Source organism: Ylistrum balloti, unplaced genomic scaffold, assembly GCF_031769215.1.
Source record: "Ylistrum balloti isolate Yb309-2 unplaced genomic scaffold, AGI_CSIRO_Ybal_v1 Utg370214, whole genome shotgun sequence".
Lineage (NCBI taxonomy): Eukaryota > Metazoa > Mollusca > Bivalvia > Pectinida > Pectinidae > Ylistrum > Ylistrum balloti.
In genome coordinates, this window is record NW_026782182.1 from 14,445 (window position 1) to 34,126 (window position 19,682).

General features: G+C 35.9%; 1 protein-coding gene across 1 annotated transcript; it reads right to left on the minus strand.

Moving 5' to 3' along the window:
* Positions 1–1,145: 1,145 nt before the first annotated feature.
* Positions 1,146–16,093, minus strand: LOC132551787 (transmembrane protein 245-like). Its single transcript, XM_060215930.1, has 15 exons — positions 15,584–16,093; positions 13,912–14,131; positions 12,633–12,794; positions 11,756–12,043; positions 11,324–11,472; positions 10,309–10,413; positions 9,338–9,414; positions 7,707–7,797; positions 7,114–7,227; positions 6,098–6,259; positions 5,361–5,483; positions 3,356–3,489; positions 2,642–2,742; positions 1,500–1,674; positions 1,146–1,152 (listed from the first exon to the last, which is right to left on the minus strand). Exons 1-15 carry the CDS (start codon positions 16,091–16,093, stop codon positions 1,146–1,148), a joined length of 2,418 nt encoding a protein of 805 aa, XP_060071913.1.
* Positions 16,094–19,682: the final 3,589 nt, after the last annotated feature.

Here is a 19,682-nt window from a genome sequence, read left to right on the forward strand (position 1 = left end):
GGGTAAATGTTGGTACCCATGACCATCCGCAGGTTGGCCTGGGCGGCCCGGGATTGAGTGCCCGCAGGCACCCCTACACCCCGAGCCCGGGGGAAAATGCGACCGGAAACCGGAAGCCTGACCTGGGGCCCCAAATCCCTGGGGGAAACCCCCTGGGAAACCCTGCACCGGAAAATCTGGACTAGAGCGAAAAGCCCCAGATCCAGAGACCTGTGAGGGTAGGAACCCAGGCCCCGCACTGACACTAGGATTAGTGAACTCAGTGTCACTAATCCCCGTAGCCACTGACAACCCTGACAAAAAATCAGTGACCCCTGACCCCATACCCGAGGGTACCGGTCCGGCTTCAGGGCGGCCCCCACCAACGACGCCACCTGGCGTGCCGAGGTCCCTGAAAGACTCAGAGACCTGTGACCGGAAGTCCCTTTCCGACGGTAGCACCGCCGGCTGTCGAGAGCTACCGGCCGATTCGACCCTAGACTTCGCCGAGTCAGGGTCGGGTTGCTCCCCCCCTATACCAGGACGCGCCTGGACAGGGGGAGCCACCCCCTGCTCGAGGGCGGAGCTCAGTGTGAGAACACCCCCAGCAGTGACAACCTCACCCCTCGGCTCAGGGCCGGGGGTAGAAAACCTGGATGGCTTACCCCTCTTACCGGAAGATGAGGACGAATCCCTCTTCCGGCGAGAAGTTCGCCGACTGGGTAGGGGAACCTTTACAGCGGACCCGGCGTGCAAACAAAGTTCGCACGGCGAGGCCTCGCTGCAAGGCCGGCATAAGGGACAGGCATCATGGGGGTTCTGCTCTCCGTAGAAGTGAGAACACCCATGTGCTGAACCACGACGCAGTCCTGAATCCATAATTGTTACGAAATAAATAATCAAATAACAACAGTTATTAATACAAATAAACGTAACAAAAATAAATGGAGTGAAAAAACACAACTCCAACAAACAAATACGAACGAAAGCAAAAGCTAACGAAACGTAAAAAAGCAAAGCAAAATATACGGTCGAATAATTAATACGACCGATAAAAAGCGAAAAAACTTCACGAAAAAACCGAACAGCGCAATAACACGTGGATACGCGCTCGGTGCGTGGAGTATAGCAAATGGCCGAACAAAGGCCGAACAAAAGCCGGCCGATTAAGGCCTAAAAGCAGGATATATTAACTAAATAAACGTCTGCAAAAGACTGTTATAGTTAACGATGGGTTTAAAGCAATAAACCGATATATAAATACTCGGCTATAAGCTAGACTTAAGCTAAAAAGAAAAGGAAGGCACTCAGCTGAATATAGCACGTCCGCCCGCTCCGGTAGCCATAAAGATAAGAGGGAGGGAAATAACTCTATGTTCATGACGTGAAGGCTCATGGTTGTAGGGAGGGCGGGATTTTTGAATCATACTAAAGTTATGGTAATTATTACTGAAATGAAATGCATATTTTTAACAGTAACAGATGTTGTTCTGTCAGTGATTTTAAGGAATTGAACTCACCCTTTGATTTCACTGTAAATGGCAGTGTCCACTACATATGTTGGCAGCATGTGGAATATAAGTAAGAGCAGTGCCAAGAAACCTTGACCTTGAACCAGCCAGAGTTCAAGGACTGCTGGAATAGTCGCCCAGTATGTCCCAAGGAAAGGTACAGCAGCAAACATGGCAGCCATTACTGGTAAATATCAAATCATTTCAATCATACCCGTCATATACACCAGTCACATAGCTATACCTATCAACTCATTGTCATAAGTTATGTGACAACATGACTATTAATGTCAATAAACTAGGGCCATTCACAGATATCAACTCTGCACTACCAGCATTCACTCAGGTTTTAGATATCAATGTATTATATACCTGATAGCAAATTACAGAAATTCTTTTAAAATAGAACATTTTTATGTTTAGCATTGCTCCTCTCACCAGATAGATAATATACCCTTGACTGAAATAATTCTATAGAATATACCCTTGACTGAAATAATTCTATAGAATATACCCTTGACTGAAATAATTCTATAGAATATACCCTTGACTGAAAAATAATTGACTGAAATAATAGAATATACCCTTGACTGAAATAATTTACAGAATATATAGAAATAAATATATACCTTGACTGAAATAATTCTATAGAATATACCCTTGACTGAAATAATTCTATAGAATATACCCTTGACTGAAATAATTCTATAGAATATACCCTTGACTGAAATAATTCTATAGAATATACCCTTGACTGAAATAAATTTTATAAAACATACTCGACTGAAATAATTCTATAAAACATACCCCTAACTGAAATAATTTTATAAAATAAATTCCATACTTCTTTATTATTATTGTGAGACTTATTTCAGGAATCTTAGGCCTCTGGATCTAATTTTCATATTAAATGTTTTCTATTTCAATGTAGTTGAAACTCTTGCTACTTAATCTGCCAACCACTAAAACATCTGAATGACTATGACTGTAGAAAGCAGAATGTATTTTCCACAATCTTTTCCTCACTGCTGACATGAGTTCGGCCAATACCAAGCAAAGAATATAATAAGGATGTCCTAAATGCTGTACTGTATTGATTCTGGACTGGTTTTGTGAAAGTAAATGCTTGAGTTAAGACATGTTTTACATACCTGAAGGAATGAACACAATATTGACTCCAAACCAGGTGTGGGTCATCCAGGTGTAAAATCCGTAAAATGCTGCCATCTTCAGAGAGGCCATGAACACACCACTGTTGATACAAAGTCGACATAATAAAAAAAATACCATAATACTAAAACATTATCACTCCATCAATATTAACAAACTGTAGCATGCAGTTAGCTGAAGAGTACATTCAGACAATTTTTACTCATCACAGCAGAAAACTGATGTTTAGCTTTGTTACTTTGATTAACAATATTTATCGGGAGGCAAGATCATGCTGAGAAATAAGTCATTCTTACAGTTTCAGAAATTATAAAAAAAAAACCTCCACTGTCTCATCTTATTCTTCTGTTCTAAATTTACTTAGGGCTTCTCTCATTATGGAGTTCACAAGATATCCTGTACACAAGCTACTTATTTCAAAAGTAGTCAACAGTGACCTTTGACCTATAAATTTGATTGATGATCACCAAAATCTAAGGAGGTGTAGACCTCAGTAGGGTGATAATATGGTGTAAATATGAACTAAATATGTTTATGATATATCTTGTACACAAGGTTATCATGGACACATGTAAGCATTGACCAAACTACTAATAAATACTCTCCCTCCTCCCCTTATCTTCAAATTTCTTAGAAATTATGTGTTAGCTTCCTAAATTTATTGCAGAGTAGAAATAAAATATGCATCAGCTCACGTGATTGCCTCCTCAACAGCCTGGCCAATGACACTGGTTCCCTGTGTAGGACTAAGGTTACTGAACAACTCCAGAGGCTTGTACTGGTTACCACTGGTAGCCAACAAGTAGAACAGGGTGGTCAGGAAGATCACCTGGATTATAGGGAAACATAGGTAATCAATAGGGAAACATAGGTAATCAATATGGAAACATAGGTAATCAATAGAGAAACATAGGTAATCAATAGGGAAACATAGGTAATCAATAGGGAAACATAGGTAATCAATAGGGAAACATAGGTAATCAATAGGGAAACATAGGTAATCAATAGTGAAACATAGGTAATCAATAGAGAAACATAGGGAAACATAGGTAATCAATAGGGAAACATAGGGAAACATAGGTAATCAATAGGGAAACATAGGGAAAAATAGGTAATCAATAGTGAAACATAGGTAATCAATAGGGAAACATAGGTAATCAATAGGGAAACATAGGGAAACATAGGGAAACATAGGTAATCAATAGGTAATCAATAGTGAAACATAGGTTATCAATAGGGAAACATAGGTAATCAATATAGGGAAACATAGGAAACATAGGTAATCAATAGGGAAACAGAGGTAATCAATAGGGAAACATAGGGAAACATAGGTAATCAATAGAGAAACATAGGTAATCAATAGGGAAACATAGGTAATCAATAGTGAAACATAGGTAATCAATAGTGAAACATAGGTAATCAATAGGGAAACATAGGTAAACAATAGGGAAACATAGGTAATCAATAGGGAAACATAGGTAATCAATAGGGAAACATAGGTAATCAATAATGAAACATAGGTAATCAATAGGGAAACATAGGTAATCAATAGTGAAACGTAGGTAATCAATAGTGAAACATAGGTAATCAATAGGGAAACATAGGTAATCAATAGGGAAACGTAGGTAATCAATAGAGAAACAAAGGTAATCAATTAACATATAACCATTATAGTAGCTGGTGGTTATCTCACTGAACAATATACAAGATGCCTGTCACATGTTATACACGAAGTACTCAAGGCCACTACCACGACAGATCAGTCCTTTTCTCACCTTCCTGAGAAACACAAACTACCAAAGGTAGAGAGTGTCAAAGTATGCACCTCTTATCCTCACCTGTGGGTATGTAGGCCACAGCAAATACACAATAAAAATGTCTATACACAATGTATATAATGTAGATATTTATGCCTTTCCATACACAGGTGTAGTCAAATATATTTGAACTGATGAAATAACACAAGATCAAATACTTTGTACAAGTACTGAGGAACACAGACATAAAGCATCAATTTTATTACATGATTATGAAAAACTCAACTTGCTTCATTGAATGTTTCGTCACTTAATTCAACATAAGGTAATAAGTGAAAGCTTAAAATTCTTTTAAAACCTTTTTGTTATTTTTAATATGACATCCCTTATGACATTACAATTATTGACACATCATAGTGCTATAAAATTTAATATTGTATCACATAACAATATAGCATTTTCTCATGGAAAAAAAGGAAAGAAGAGAAAGTAACTGATTCCTAAATAAAGGGTAAGCACAGTGTGTAATGAAATCAATTAACACATTACAGATAAAACTTTATATAATCAACATGTTATATCTATTTACAGGATTTAAGATTCCCACAGCAGCCAGAGTCTTACAGAGACACATTACATATCACAATCATACTATATGTTTAACAATAAATCATTATAGTCAGTGCTTTGATATTCTCTACTCATTGTATCAGTAAAGCTTGTAAATATGAAAGGTCAGTGAATGTGATTTACACTGCTCCAGTAGCTACATAGTGAAGCTCCCTAACACAGCACAGGCATGATCACTATGGTGACTGGTGGAGAGAAATAGTTACTCAATGAGTGTTCAAAAAGATTGAAAAGGCGGAAATTCATACCACTTGTATAGGTACAAAGTGAAGGGAGCTCCCTAACACGCCGAGGAGAAGAAAAAACTACTTACAGAAGAGATGACGAAGTTAAGAAGAGCTGTACCTCCTCCAAACACCACAGACAGGGTGGCTGTGACTAGACTTAATACAAGGTTCATGTTTCCCTTCAGTACAATCCACACTGAATCTATAACCTGAAACAATTTTACAAAGTTTACATCTAGGTCATATAAATTATATCACAAACCTCACTACTTACCATAATTGACCTAATTAATGCAGCTGACCCTATAAGTGAACCCTCACCTTTTTTTTTTTTTTGGAAGAGGCTAGGTGTGCTATGTTCAAGTTTGCTTACTTCAGTAATTAATTAATACAATATCCAGTCTTTTAACTCCCTGCCTCCCATATGCCCAGCCAAAATGTACTTTAACTGAAATCATTTTTTTTTAAAAATCTGAAATCGTATTTTCTTCTACTTAAGTTTTATGTCACGATACATTTGACATGGGAATTTTTTTTATAAAATGTATATTTTATGGTTTTGTAAGTGTTCAGTTTGCTTATTACATCAAATACAGTACTTAATTCAGTTGCAATGAAGGAGAAAGGTTATATTTATTCTGTAGTGTACATAATGAGCTCATCAAAACCATCTTGCATTAAGCTGTTCCTCTGAAAATTATGTATACCGCTAATACAACTTGACCATTTTGACATAAAGTGGACTTCAGTCATCTAGATGAAAAGAATATTTAAACATACAGTCACCAGCTAATACCACCACTATAAACCATGAGAAACTTACAGACATAAAGGTTCCTATGTTATCTTTAACAAAGGCAACAATCTGACTGATGTTGAATGCGTCGCCCTTGGATATGACCTCCCACATGGACTTGACACTGTTTATGTCGGTGGGAAGAACATTCAATGCTGACGTGGTCTGTAGACTGCTGCTTGTGTCATTCTAGAATAAAGAAAACACTTAAGTCAATCTTTCAGTTGTACTTTCAATTATCTATTAGAACGAGTTTCTAAATGTTACCACATTATAGTACAGTATATCATTTCCAAGAGTATGTGTCCTGACCTTGCTTTATGCAGAAATTGTGAAACTTTGACATTCAGCCAGTAAGTTTACAAAAGGTTCTGCTGGAACACTCAAACTGTATGTGCCAAATATTCTGCCTCAGCCCCGGTCTGTAATTGGTATTTCTCATGCTGGATCAGCAGATCCACTCTTTTCAACCGTTTACGTGAAAGAAACCCAAATTTTATCAAAATACTTTCATCCAAACATTCGAAAGAATTATTTTAAACTAAACCACTATTTTAAATGTTTAGCCTGCCTCTCTGACTCTAACTGGGCAAGACCCTAGACTTGTATAAATTTGGGTCACTTTCATCCAAAGATATCCCTAACAAACTTTACCACCCATGACCAGCCTTAGTGTACGGACACACATTATGTATACAATATATATGTAAAAAATAAATGGACGTCATCTAAAATCTCATACCATCAGAAAAAAATATTTTCATTAGGTCTGAAGGGTGGCATCCAGTTAAGGATACATGCATACAGCAAGTTTGAATATGACTGGTTAAAACCTGTGGGAAGGGATCTCCAGACAAATACAGGTTAGCAGCAGATGTACAAATATGAAAAATTGTTTAAAACAGCAAATTTGTTCATTATTTTTGCTTACACCCTTTTAACTTCTAAATAGATATTGAAATAAAGCTACAGGACAAAATTATATTGTTTTAAAATTATGAACACCGATCACAAGTGACAAGCATGTTTTCATGGTAACTCACCCTTGAGAGCCAGCTTTCATACAGCCTATCCCACACCTCCAGTACCTGAGCCTCTATCTGAGTGTTGTTAGTACCAGATTTCTGATCCATATTCCCACTCACAAAGTCACGCAGCTGCCAAATAAATAAGTTGCTATATAGCCACTTAGGTTGAAAACATCCTTTTTGGTTTGAGAACCACTACACAGTAAGTCCTAACACCATCACACTAACTACTGGTAAAATGCTTGGTTTATACTGGAAACTGATTTTATTTAATCACTAAAGATGTACTTTTTCATCTTCTGAGAAATCAGTTCCTATTTGGAAACATATATTTAAGATGTTGTCTTCATGTAATATCTCTTGCATGCTAATTACTTGAGGTACATACTAAGAGACACCTTTTATTGTCTGAGTAAAGGGAGTAGAATTTACAATAAGGAGTAGGTACTGACTTTTTACAAAATCTCATTCAATACAAAATTTGTCACAGATGGCTATAAACTTCACAATAATGTATTCAACTATATACTTTGTTCTCATGCATTTCACTGTATAAATAGTTCAAGCTAATTTTGGTTATTATTTCAATTATGTAACTGTATACCAACCCTTGCAGCAATCCAATTGCGTCCATAGAGGTATGCATTCCCTACCATAGAATCCATGGCTTTTTGCAAATCTTCTCCATTGGGGAGCCACCTGAATGAGGTGACATTGTATATATATATATTGGTCTAATAGGTGTGCATCAAGATATTCTAGCATTATATCTGCAATACAGTTGTCATCAGTAACTCTGAGAATTAGGTGGAAACCATGGTTATTAGATGTATTGATGAATACACCTTAGACATATTCTTACAGGCATATGATAGATAAAGGTTAAAATCTATGCTACCAGAAAAAAGAAACGCTCAAGTTCATTTTCGATATTTATTATTAAACATGATTCATTGATGATAAGTTCATTGTTTGAGTTCCTTGATTATTTCATCACTATTAAATACATTTTGACGATTTTTTTTCCTATCACAGACAGCGTTTGTGTGAATAATATTAAAACAAGGGTACTCTACACCCTTTCCTGATTCAAATCAGTAGCGTGTGTGCCCAACCCTAGCTTCTCTTACTCTCCTTATTGGTAATTGCCCTTTAAGGGATATTATTTAACTCCTGAATAAGAGCCTGGGTGAGTTGAGTGGGTTATATGGGAAGTTCTTATTCCTCCTGTTCAGCTTGTCCCACAAATGCTTGATTGGGGACAAATCTGGACTGTGTGGTGGTCAATCAAGAACTGGGATGTTGTTTTGAGCCAGAAAATCATGACAAACCTGAGTAACATGGGGCCATGCACTGCCCTTCTGCAATGTAAGGTTACATTGATGGATAAGAGAAAGGACATTTAGTCTCAAGACCTCATCCCGATATTTTATTGCTTTAAGATTTCCATGGATAACCATGAGAGGTGTTTTCATGCCTTGAAATATCCCTGTCCATACCATAACTCCTGCAACCGATTCCTAACAGTTCTTGGACACACCGGCCGACCATTAGTGTAGACAACTTGGTGTGCGGTCTCTGTTGCTGTCTGAAATCAGTTACAGAGGTGCAAGAGATATATGCCTCTATCTCGATGTTGCAACGTACCGTGCAGGCGTCAGCTACTGAGACGGTCACCCAATGTCCCAGTGGCTCTGAGATGCCAAACTAAATGGGATATTGTTGTCTCATGTACACTATGTTGCTAGGCTACATGACATTGCAAATGCCTATACATTATCAGAGCAATGGCCCTACCCCTTTCGACTCAATCATGGCATTTTGCTCTACAATCGCTTCAAAAAGAAATGTTGTGTATCTGATCTGTACTGTTCCAATGTTCAATTTCTAATGATTTACCAGCACATATCTTCTTGAAAAATCTGCTGAAAGCATGCAGCGTTGAGCAGTCACGGTCGGCTGAATTTTAACTGAAGAACATTTTCAGTGTACGGAGGTAGCTCAGTGTCAAATTTAATTAAATTTTGTTCATGTGTCTAAAGTTATATTATAAAATCTAAAATTGTCTTTCTTTTTTCTGCTAGTATAATTTTCAAATTATATTTTTCAATTTTCAAAAATTCTAAAATTACAAATCCTTCAGGACTTTTTCAAAAAGTACAATGTGTTTAGTTATGATGTATTTACGGTAGAATACTTTCAGCCTCCAGCTCAATCACAACTGTATGGGTATACTTACGAGTTGATTTCTGAGTTGAGAGTATTATTCATCACTTCACTGGTCATTTTCACAAACAGCATACTTTCTTGTTGTATCTGATAAATAAGTAAAGAGGTTACCAGATTTATGTTACAACATTTGCCAAATATGAAAATATTTAAAAAACATTTCAAGACTGAATAGTAGTCTGTGATTTATTCACATTTTAAAATGTTGCAACATTTTCCATTAAAAAGTAAAAAACAAAAAAAACAAAAAAAAATAACAAAGAAATAATGAGATATTCCATAGAATATAGTATATCACATTTCTTAACTTTAATGGGACAATTTAGAAAAGTATGTGCCATTTGTGTCAGGACTCATAGATAGATTAATCACAGGTAGTACATGAAGTCAAACTAGAAAATAAAAGGTGTAAAGGACCTTGCTCTAATGTGTATAATTACTTGTATCATTGTTTTATGCTGAAGTTGTGAAAAGTGACCTCTGACCCTTTGACAGACAACCTTAATATATAGGGTGTAGAACATGGTATTATGATACTATGGAGTAAACCTGCAGAACACTATGGATGAAACTAATGGACATGGGTAACAATGACAGCCATTTGAAATTCACTACAATGTCAAAGCATCTTTGATATCCCTTAAATCCATGATACATTAATAAATGCTCTACCTTTTGTTCACTTTCTGTACTTCAAAATAAAACATTAGAGATCTTATCCGATGGAACCATATCATCTACAGAAAATTAAAACTTTTATTTTTATTTTTTCTGTGTCTTTACACTTCTCATACAATATTCCTTGTTTGCCTTATCTGTCTGTGGCTTCTTTTGATTTTACAGTTTATTATCGATAACTCTATCCTTTTGTTTTTACTTTATAAAATGTGTAATAATAGTTTCTGAATGATTCTGATATAAAAGAAATACAAACAGATACAATATAAGTTGCACTATGATTAAACTTAACATGTTTCATACCTGTATAGCACCGATGATGGCCAGGATGGCTGTCCCAAACAACAGCAATAGGATAAAAAGGACACTGGTTGTCTTGTCCAGGGACTGCTCCAACACTGACACAATCTGTATAAATATGACAAGAGCTACAGGAAATATTGGGTTTGAATTGTCTATATAATTAAAACAAGGGCTACCAGATTCTAGCAACAACCATGACACAATCAGCACCACAAGAACAAGCTAATTCATGTATTTGAAAATTGGTGAGAAATAAACATACACCAGGTTCTTGGAATCCAGTCAATAGAGCACTATTGCATGAAGATGGTAATGTAGACTATACATGTGAAATGCCAGTCTCCAGAAATTTTGTCACATGAATTACCTCAAATCTGTGTGAAAGAAAGTGAAAAAGGACACTTAATTTTCTTCAGTAATTTCCCTCTTGTTTCTTTTGTATCAAAACTGCTTATTTGGAACTCTTAAGACTAAGATTATCATACAGAAAATACAGTGCAACTTCCCAAAACCAATCCTTCTCAAAACTGACCACCTCATGTATGGAATGATGTCCTCTTTATTAGGGAAATAAAAACCTTCCCAATACCAACTCCTCTCAATACTGAACTGAATTTGTGTCCAAAATGTCTGTACTGAAAATAACTTCTGAAAAACGGCCTTATAACCAAGCCTTTTCTATACTTCTACTAACCCAACCCTTCCTCAACCTGCCAAATACTCAAGTCCCTTCAATAGTCGGGATAGAGAAGTTCCACTGTACATTCCAGATATATGTAAAGCATTTTTTATTAAGCTGCTCAATTAACTTGTCCACCAAGAAAAACCAACTCCAATCAATCAACAGATCCCCTTCTCCAGAGTCAAGCGATCCTTTTTGTCACTCAGTCATGGAAACATTTTCTCCACTCAGTAAAATGTATCTCTTTTCCATTTACAACTATGTTACACAGTCAAGTGAAGCCCTAATCTACCAGGTAGACAGAACTTCTACTCCACTGCTATAAAGCCTTACCTTATGGTCACCTCGTAGAACCAGTTTAGGTAGTCCCCTGATCCACCTTGGTGCCAGGACATCACGCCTACTGATCAGCCATCTCTTCAGTGCAGCCTTCACCAACTCCACTTTCTCACCAAATATTCCCCCACTGCCAAGCTGTATCACTGAATACATCAACAAGAAATCTATCATCACATCCTTTCAAACTCCCAATTTTGGCCAAAACACTGATGAAAAAAAAAATTATTGGTACAAATACATCTGGTATCAATTATTACACTTACACAAAGAAGTACTTGGTTAGACTTGCAAAATCTTAAATGAAATGTCTTGCATAAAATTGAAGGAGCAAAAACAAACTGATATGTTATGAGTGATTTTCATAATGACTTGAAAGCCATACATATCTGTCATGATGCTTCAAAACACACTATGATAGCTTCTTACAAAAAGTTTTGAACAGCCACATAACAAGTCCTATAGGGAAAAGCAACTGGATGATCCAGATGTTGAGCCATATCCTTGTAAGCACCAAGAGCCAGAAGAGGTAGATAAAGCAATTGTCAATAAGTGATCGTGTTTTTTCTTCAGACTTCTCTTCCAAGATTTCTGCAGGTTCTTTCATTTGTAGTTTGGGACGATCTCTCTTCTGTGGTGAAGAAACTGATGATACTGTGGGGCTCCTAACTGGTAATGATGATGGCTTTTTGACATCACTGGAACTTTTTGTCTCTTCTAGAAAAAAAACAAACTTTTGAACCGTTATCATACTACAAAACTAGAAAATATGATCACACAATCACTTAAACTTCTATGGAAATGAGAATCTGATCAAGAAAAGAACTTAGTAGTATGATATTATTGGGTAAATATGAACCAAATTTTATGAGGTTTCCGAGATACTCTATGACATAGATTTGGAACGGAAGGCAAAAGGAGGGTATGGGTAACACTATATTAACCCCTCGTAAAAAAACCAGGGTCAAGATAAGCAGGATAGGTCTACTGATAGATATCTGGTTTAAGTAGCCATTGCTTTCATGAGCTCCACAGCACACCATTTGGCATTTTACTTTTTATGACAGGTATGTATTCTGATCCAACAAGATCTTGGTATAGGCCAGGGTTTCCAAGGACAAGAAATGGTAGATCTTATGATATGAAAGTGATAAATACTTTTATTTCATTTATTCATTTACAGTAGTTTTATGTCTGATATAACAGCTTTTCAACCTTTCAGCAGGCAACAATTAAATATGTTTATACTTGTAGGTGTATATATATATATGTAAATTCATTTTGCTGCCAAGAAACAATCCTCTACCTGTTTCATCTTCATGAGATTCCGTTTCTGTTGTATTAATGCTTTGGTCATCGACTTTCTCCTCGTTCTCCTTCTCTGTCGCAGACGAGGACTGGTCACTCTCTGAGTCACCTGCCAGAATGATCCATGCAGCTTCTACAGGTGTTGGTGGCACAGATTTTCCTGTAAAATATTCAAAATATCAGCACCTGTAATACAAGTTACATTACAATTGTAAAATTGTTAATACATACATTAGTATAATGATTGATGTATGTATATAACAAAGTGATTGGTGATATATTAACTCTGCTATATCAGGAAGAGAAAACAAGTCCACCCCTTCCTGCATGGTTGTAAAAGTAATCTATACATAGAAGATCTCTTGGACATTTGAATTTTTCAATGTCCTTTTCTTGGAGCTATGAAAACAACTATGTAATACAACTGTTGCATCCACTGCAGAAATTTAACTTAATGCTTTCTCCCATTCCAACTGATTATTTCCCTACTTCAATTTCAACTTTTTTGTCAAGAGATTTTTTCCTTGGAAACATTGTTAGTACTGCTCTTTACTTGATACCAGTAGTGGACTTTAAACCAATCACAGTTTAAGACTATCTAACTCAATTTCAGTAAAATGTGATGAAGTCCAGTATCATAAGACTGTTCCCAGGTTAAGGCATTCAGTGTAGTAACAACCTCTCCATAGAAACGCTGTTATGAGGATGAAAACCTCATGCAAATAAACATTTTTCAATCATTAAACATTTATTCCAATTGAGGCACTAGCAGGATCACCTAGCAACATGTAGAAATCAACGTCACTTCACATGATATCAAATGTTTCAAACATCCCAAAATATCCCAAACTAAATCTAGTAAGTCTGCTTAAATCTAATACACTGTATGTTGTTTTTCTTTTGAAGAGCCACCATATTTCAATTCAAAACTACAGAAGTGAAATTATCATGCTATATGTACAACATGGTTTTTTGAAATTCTAAGTACTAGTAGAGACTCATGTGTCATTCTTAGTGATATTTTTTCTATCAAACTCCTAAGTACTAGCAAAAGTTTAAACTAAACAAGAATTTAAAACAAAAACACAATAAAATTTCATGTATACTTCCTATTTAACGAAATGTAAATATTCCACTAGTGACAGGAAATCCTTCATTAATCATTCAAATATTACTTATTTCTTTCAATCACCTGTGCATTGGCCTTCAATTTAGATAAAACAGTTTGGATGGTGAAGATATATGCAAAGATGTTATCAGATCTGTGACAAACAAACCTTCTGCTAGCCTTGCTTCGTTTATTTCTGCCACAAAACCAAAGACAATGACTACCACAAGGAAAATTAAGAGTGGGACTCGGAGATATCCAGCTGCAGTAGCTATGTGGAGAGTGAGAACAATCCAGACAGGGATGGACAGATATCGAAGATAACGCTTGGTGTCTGGAGACCATAAGAAAACCACAGCTAACAGGTACCCTACCAATAAGGTCCATATCTGTGAAAGGAAATTATTAAAGCATTACAATCTTCAGATTACAGGTTGACAAAACATCTATTAATATGCATATGATTCAAAGCAGGAAATTGACTCTTGCCAGTTTCCAAATACTGGTATCTACATTGGAGATGTTCTTGCACTAAGCTAGAGAACAGTTAAGTTTTAAAGAAACAATTGTAATAAAACCAAAATCAATACTGTTGTGTCTTTTCTTCTAATTTAAGACCATGAGTCACTAAACTTAATCATCAGGGACACCTTGTAACAATACTGATTGTTAACATAAAGTTATATAAAAAATAATACATTAAAACTTTTGCATGTTTAATGAAAAACTGAACATCTCTGATATTCAAGAAACAAAGTACTACTAATTTAATACCAAATTAGTAAAGACGAAGAATCCACAAAGATCTTGGCACCAATTATTGTATGATCACTAATGGTTGTTGGAGATATAGATATATTGAGAGGTGAATTAATAATAATACGATATATAAAAATATAAATATATATGTCCTGTCAGGTGACCTTGGCAGTATATTTCAGTGGGATAGCACTATAAAATTGGTTTCTGTTACATAACATCAGATGAAGGCTTACACGAACATTTTGCAGTCTTCCAAAAACACCATTCTTACCATGTTTACACTGGGAGACCATTATATAATTACTGTAGCTACTTATAGCATTTTAAACAAAAAGGAACCAAACCAACCCCTTCCACAAATAAGCCTACACCCCACTTTTCTATATCTTCAAGGCCATTTTGTTTATCTGATCAAACAAGTTTTCAAAATCAAAGGAGATAATACCACAGACAATTACTAAAGAGCTTCAGGAGGTCAATTAAATGTGTGTGGTATATCGAGGATTTTTCATCTATACAACTGATGAAAAGTTTCCAGTGATCTCTGTGGGATACATGCACAAGTACAAGCCACAGATTGCAATGTACAGGTAATGCCACATGTATATCTTGTACTGTCTGCAGACTAAATACAATGTATCTCTACATGTACTTACATTAAAAAACACAGTATACAATGTAAGTGTTGCCACACCTATAAGTCAGTTGTTGGAAATAATACAGATCCAAATTTACCTACAGGATTTCCCTATAAAATCATATGCTGCCAGTTCATGATCACTGACTTATTTATACAAGTGATATCAAAATGATAAAAAACATGGAATGGAGTTTGTATTTCTGATAAGATAGTATTTTGTTTGGCAAAAATTCAAAAACAAACATTGAATGTATGACTAATGCCAATATACCGCATAATTCTGACACGAACGCATAAAACTTAGATCTACACTGCAGTAAGAATGCGTCGTCTGCTACGTGTAAGCCTTTCGAAGTGGTAACACATGTACATTATAATACTGCGGTTACAAAGTAAATCCTTACATACATGAAAATCAATAAACACTTTATATGCTTACCCAAAATGATGTAAAATATCCAAGAACGTCATAAATGAAGTAAAAAACAGATCGAAACGCAAACAATATGTTCTTCGCTGGGCCGAAATGCCACAGCAGATACGTAAAAATAATCCCTGCGAAGCCGCCTAAAATTAAGCGTATATGTTTCACGAATACGTTAAACACATTCCCATAGACCCTGTCTATCGCTTTGACAGGGATAAAAGCTACACCTATAACGATAGGTGTATTTGTCTTCTGTAGTCCGTGTAACCACCTACGTAGCCAACTGGTCAGCGAACGTTTCACTGGATACAAGAAAGTTCCACACAAAACTGCCCATAGTAGCGGTCTTAAAAACACTTCCAAGATAAAATACACTGCTACTGCAGCTCCAACTGCGAACAGAACAAATAAATTTGCTGCTGTGGTATAGATTGCTTGTTTAAATGCTTTCTCGTGTCCTTGTGGTAGATTATTCAAAACATTATTAAAGGGAGACCGAAAATCCAGGGAAGGAGAAGCCATAGTTTTCGTCGGAAGTGACGTTCTGCGCTAAAGTCACTCGGGGTCTCTCTAGTTTTATCATAACTTTTACTTTCACTTTACCAAATGAAAACGTAATCTTGAATATGATTACGTGTCTCTGTATGAAGTAATGTTTATTTTAAATTATTGATATGAATAAAAGTTTGCTTTATCTGTTTAATTTTGGATAATTTTGATTTGTGTGCTGACAAAGAGTACGTATTTTATCGTGTACGAACAATACATACGTTATGGTGTCCCTGTTTAATGTACGTAAAGGTGAATGTTACTGGTTTGTTAGGATTTTTTCGAAACAGCATGATATTTATTTCTCATTAAAGTTTTTTAAAAAATAAAGAAAGAAAAGAAAAACATGAACGGCTCTATGAAAATGAAGAAACGATTTACTCCGTATTTCGGGCTGGTATACATAACATAGGATTTCGTACCAAAAATATTTAAGGTACATAGATCAACCATCAATTTTAGTTATCTACGTCCCTGATTTCAGATTGTTTTTTTTATGTTAAAACAACCATGCTTTTAGTTGTTCTTTGATGTTGAACAAATAATCAAATCCAGTTAGGACAGTGTTATAAAAGGCAGCAAGGAAACCCACAGATACCTTATAAATGATATATATTATATTTATAAGAATGTAAACATTTCAATATCATATGTATACCTATATATAATTCTGATCCAAACCAGGTCATGTGTCATGTGTGAGGAAAACTTTAAATAAACCATACGTATTTTTTTCATTGTTATCATTTTTGTTTGCTTTGGTTTGTTTGTTTTTCTTCTTCTTCTATTTTGATTTTGTTTATGTTTTTTTATTTATTTTTTGTGTTTTCTCCCCTTTTATTGTAATTTTTAATTCTTTTAAGACATTTTACTATTTTATAGTCAAGCGCTTATAGACATGATGGAAATACGGAGAGGAAATGTGTTCTAATTACTTTTTCCATGTTGTGTCGACATTGGGACATCCTCCTTGATCCGTCGCTAGAGCACATCTGTGGAAACTAATAGTCGCACGAGGTCTTCCTTTCAGAGCTTGAATGAGATCTTTTGTACAATCTTTGACATTGCAGTTGGTAGACAGTAAAGGTAAAACTCCAAGGGAAAATTACAAAGTCTAAGCTCACCTCCCAATCTAGATATCTGGATCAATTGAAAACAGTAGTATGGAGCAGTTTTATCAATTATTTGGCGTTACTGAATTTACTTACAGCGTAGTAAATATGTATTGAAAGGTGATATTCATTTATGTGTTTTAATACAGTCTTCAATGCAGATGTTTCTTTAATGCGTAAGCGTATAAAGTCCACACTCCTTTTCATTGGCACCCGCTTTAACAACTTTTTAGGCTGATGCCCATGCTCTTTCACATTCAGTGTAATATTTTTCGGTATGGTTTCAACCTTGTCTCTTACGTTCAGAGCGTTGAACAGTAGTGTCGAACAGTAATCGTATTTCAGAACTTTTGAGAGGGATGATACTCATTAAGATGAAATGTTTCGTACCAGAATGTTTTGTTGTTCCAACCCCTGAGTTCTGCTTAAACGTTACAATTATCTCAGTACCCAAACTTAAGTGTTCCAGTCCTCTAATTTTGTCTTTAGTGCTAATGCATGGGTGTGAGCACAAGCACAAAAGTTGATATTGACCACGAGTACGGTTTTGTGAATACGTGGCCAGGTGATGAGTATCATGCGATCATGGCCACCAGCGTTCTGTATTATTTAGACAAGACATCACCAATATAGGCCTTTAGTCAATACTATTCATGAAATACACACGTTATTAGAGCTTTCATAACCAGAGAGTGATGGCATTTCATTACTTTGGCATGAAGTAGCGCAATGCATTATGGACCTTGTGTCTATGTCAAATTGAAATAACCAACAGTAAACATAGATGCTTTGTTTGTTTTTTAATGCTTTCAAAATAAGTATCGAAAAATAGGAAGGACCGCCATAAGCATAGCGAATCATAATCACATAAATATTCATTTTTGTTTTTAGCTTTAAATCTACTTTCGTTTTGGGTCAGGCCTAACTTAACCATAAATCCACTTGCACTAGCAAACCGAAACCCGGCTCGGAAAAATGTATAAATCATTTATAATTTTTTTTTTAAATGAGACTATTTTATCACCATCAAACCACCAGTTTGCTAAGATGAATTTGATATGCTAGTATCAATTAAATCTAAAATGATTGTAAAAAACAAACAAACAAAAAACTTTGTTACCGTCGAAATTTCCCGCCGTTAGAATGTTATGCATTCGGAAATTGACTTTGTCTACTCGGCATACATCTGAGGTATGCACGTGCAGGTACTAAAATGGCATAGAAAGAAGACGTTGGATACGGCACAAAGAGGTTAGTTCCTAACACATAGGCCTGGGTAAATTCATTGTGGCAAGCGCAGTTTTAATGTCATCTCAAGGCCTTGGCCTAATAGGTAATTATAGTAACCTCAGGACTGTCTTCTCAAGCAATACATAATGATGGAAAGTCAGAAATCACGCATCGAAGCGGTTAAAAATAACCTCCACATCAAACATTTGTCCGTAGATTTAGAATTTTATCTATGGAGCCATGACACAAAACATCTGTCCGTCAAAATGTAGATAGGTCTGTCTTATGTATGCCTTGAGGATATTTAATGACACAAAAATATAGCCGTTTCTTAATCCCTGAAATACTTTTGTTAGAGATAGTACCGTGAAGGAGGCCTACCTCCAGGTTTACTGCACAGCACGAGGGAACTTTCTCATTTTTTGTTGTTGTATCGATTGTGTGATTTGTTCTTTATGATTTTTCAGCCACAAAAGAAAACGAAACTGAAAAATAAGTGGCATATATATATCTGAATGCCTCTGATGGAAAATACTCCAGAGGTTCAAATATGGAAATTAAATCCCTTGCCCACATCACAGAACATGACCGTTTTCCAAGTAAGGCCACATGTCAAGCCTCCAAAATTGCAATATATGTTGAAAGACATTCCTAATGTGAATTCAAATGAAAAACACCAGGTGGAACACAGACATACCACTCAGATTCTATTAAATGATTCTGAAAGTCTCTGCAATGTTTTAAGCGGTGCCAAGTCAGTGGGACAACAGATCAAACAAAATGGAAATGGGAAGGTTGCTAAAGCTGAGCAAATAGGGAACACATCCATGGGATTTAGTAAAAAAGCTCAGTCTGGAAATTTCCAAGATCAGAATATTTTTGACCAAAATGGAAATATAAAAAGCGTTTCCAATGATTTGAAGGGTTATAAAGGTAAGATATTTCCATCGACAGGACATGTAAATGAAACAATTTACAGTGACCAAAAAATCATTTGCAGTGCATGAAGGTTGCCAGGTATACACACTCTCAAAGATAAGTGTTTTGGACAAAAGGTTGGATTGGAGTGTTTCATGGGAGGTGAAAGTTGAGATATTGATTGTAAATGATGGGTGGATGTTGGTAAGTTGTTGGAACTGGAAATGCAGATAATTGTTGTGAGGATGGATTGTGGGAAGTCAAAAATGGAGATGTGGGTCATTGTTATAGATTTATGTATT

Bases quoted from the DNA above. Each gene is read 5' to 3' on its own strand.
- LOC132551787 (XM_060215930.1), bottom strand. From the start codon at position 16,093: ATGGCTTCTCCTTCCCTGGATTTTCGGTCTCCCTTTAATAATGTTTTG. The intron at 12,795-13,911 runs GTTTGTTTGTCA...AATATTTTACAG, and splicing joins CGAAGCAAGGCTAGCAGAAG to GAAAATCTGTGCCACCAACA. The intron at 1,675-2,641 runs GTATGTAAAACA...GATATTTACCAG, and splicing joins TATTGTGTTCATTCCTTCAG to TAATGGCTGCCATGTTTGCT.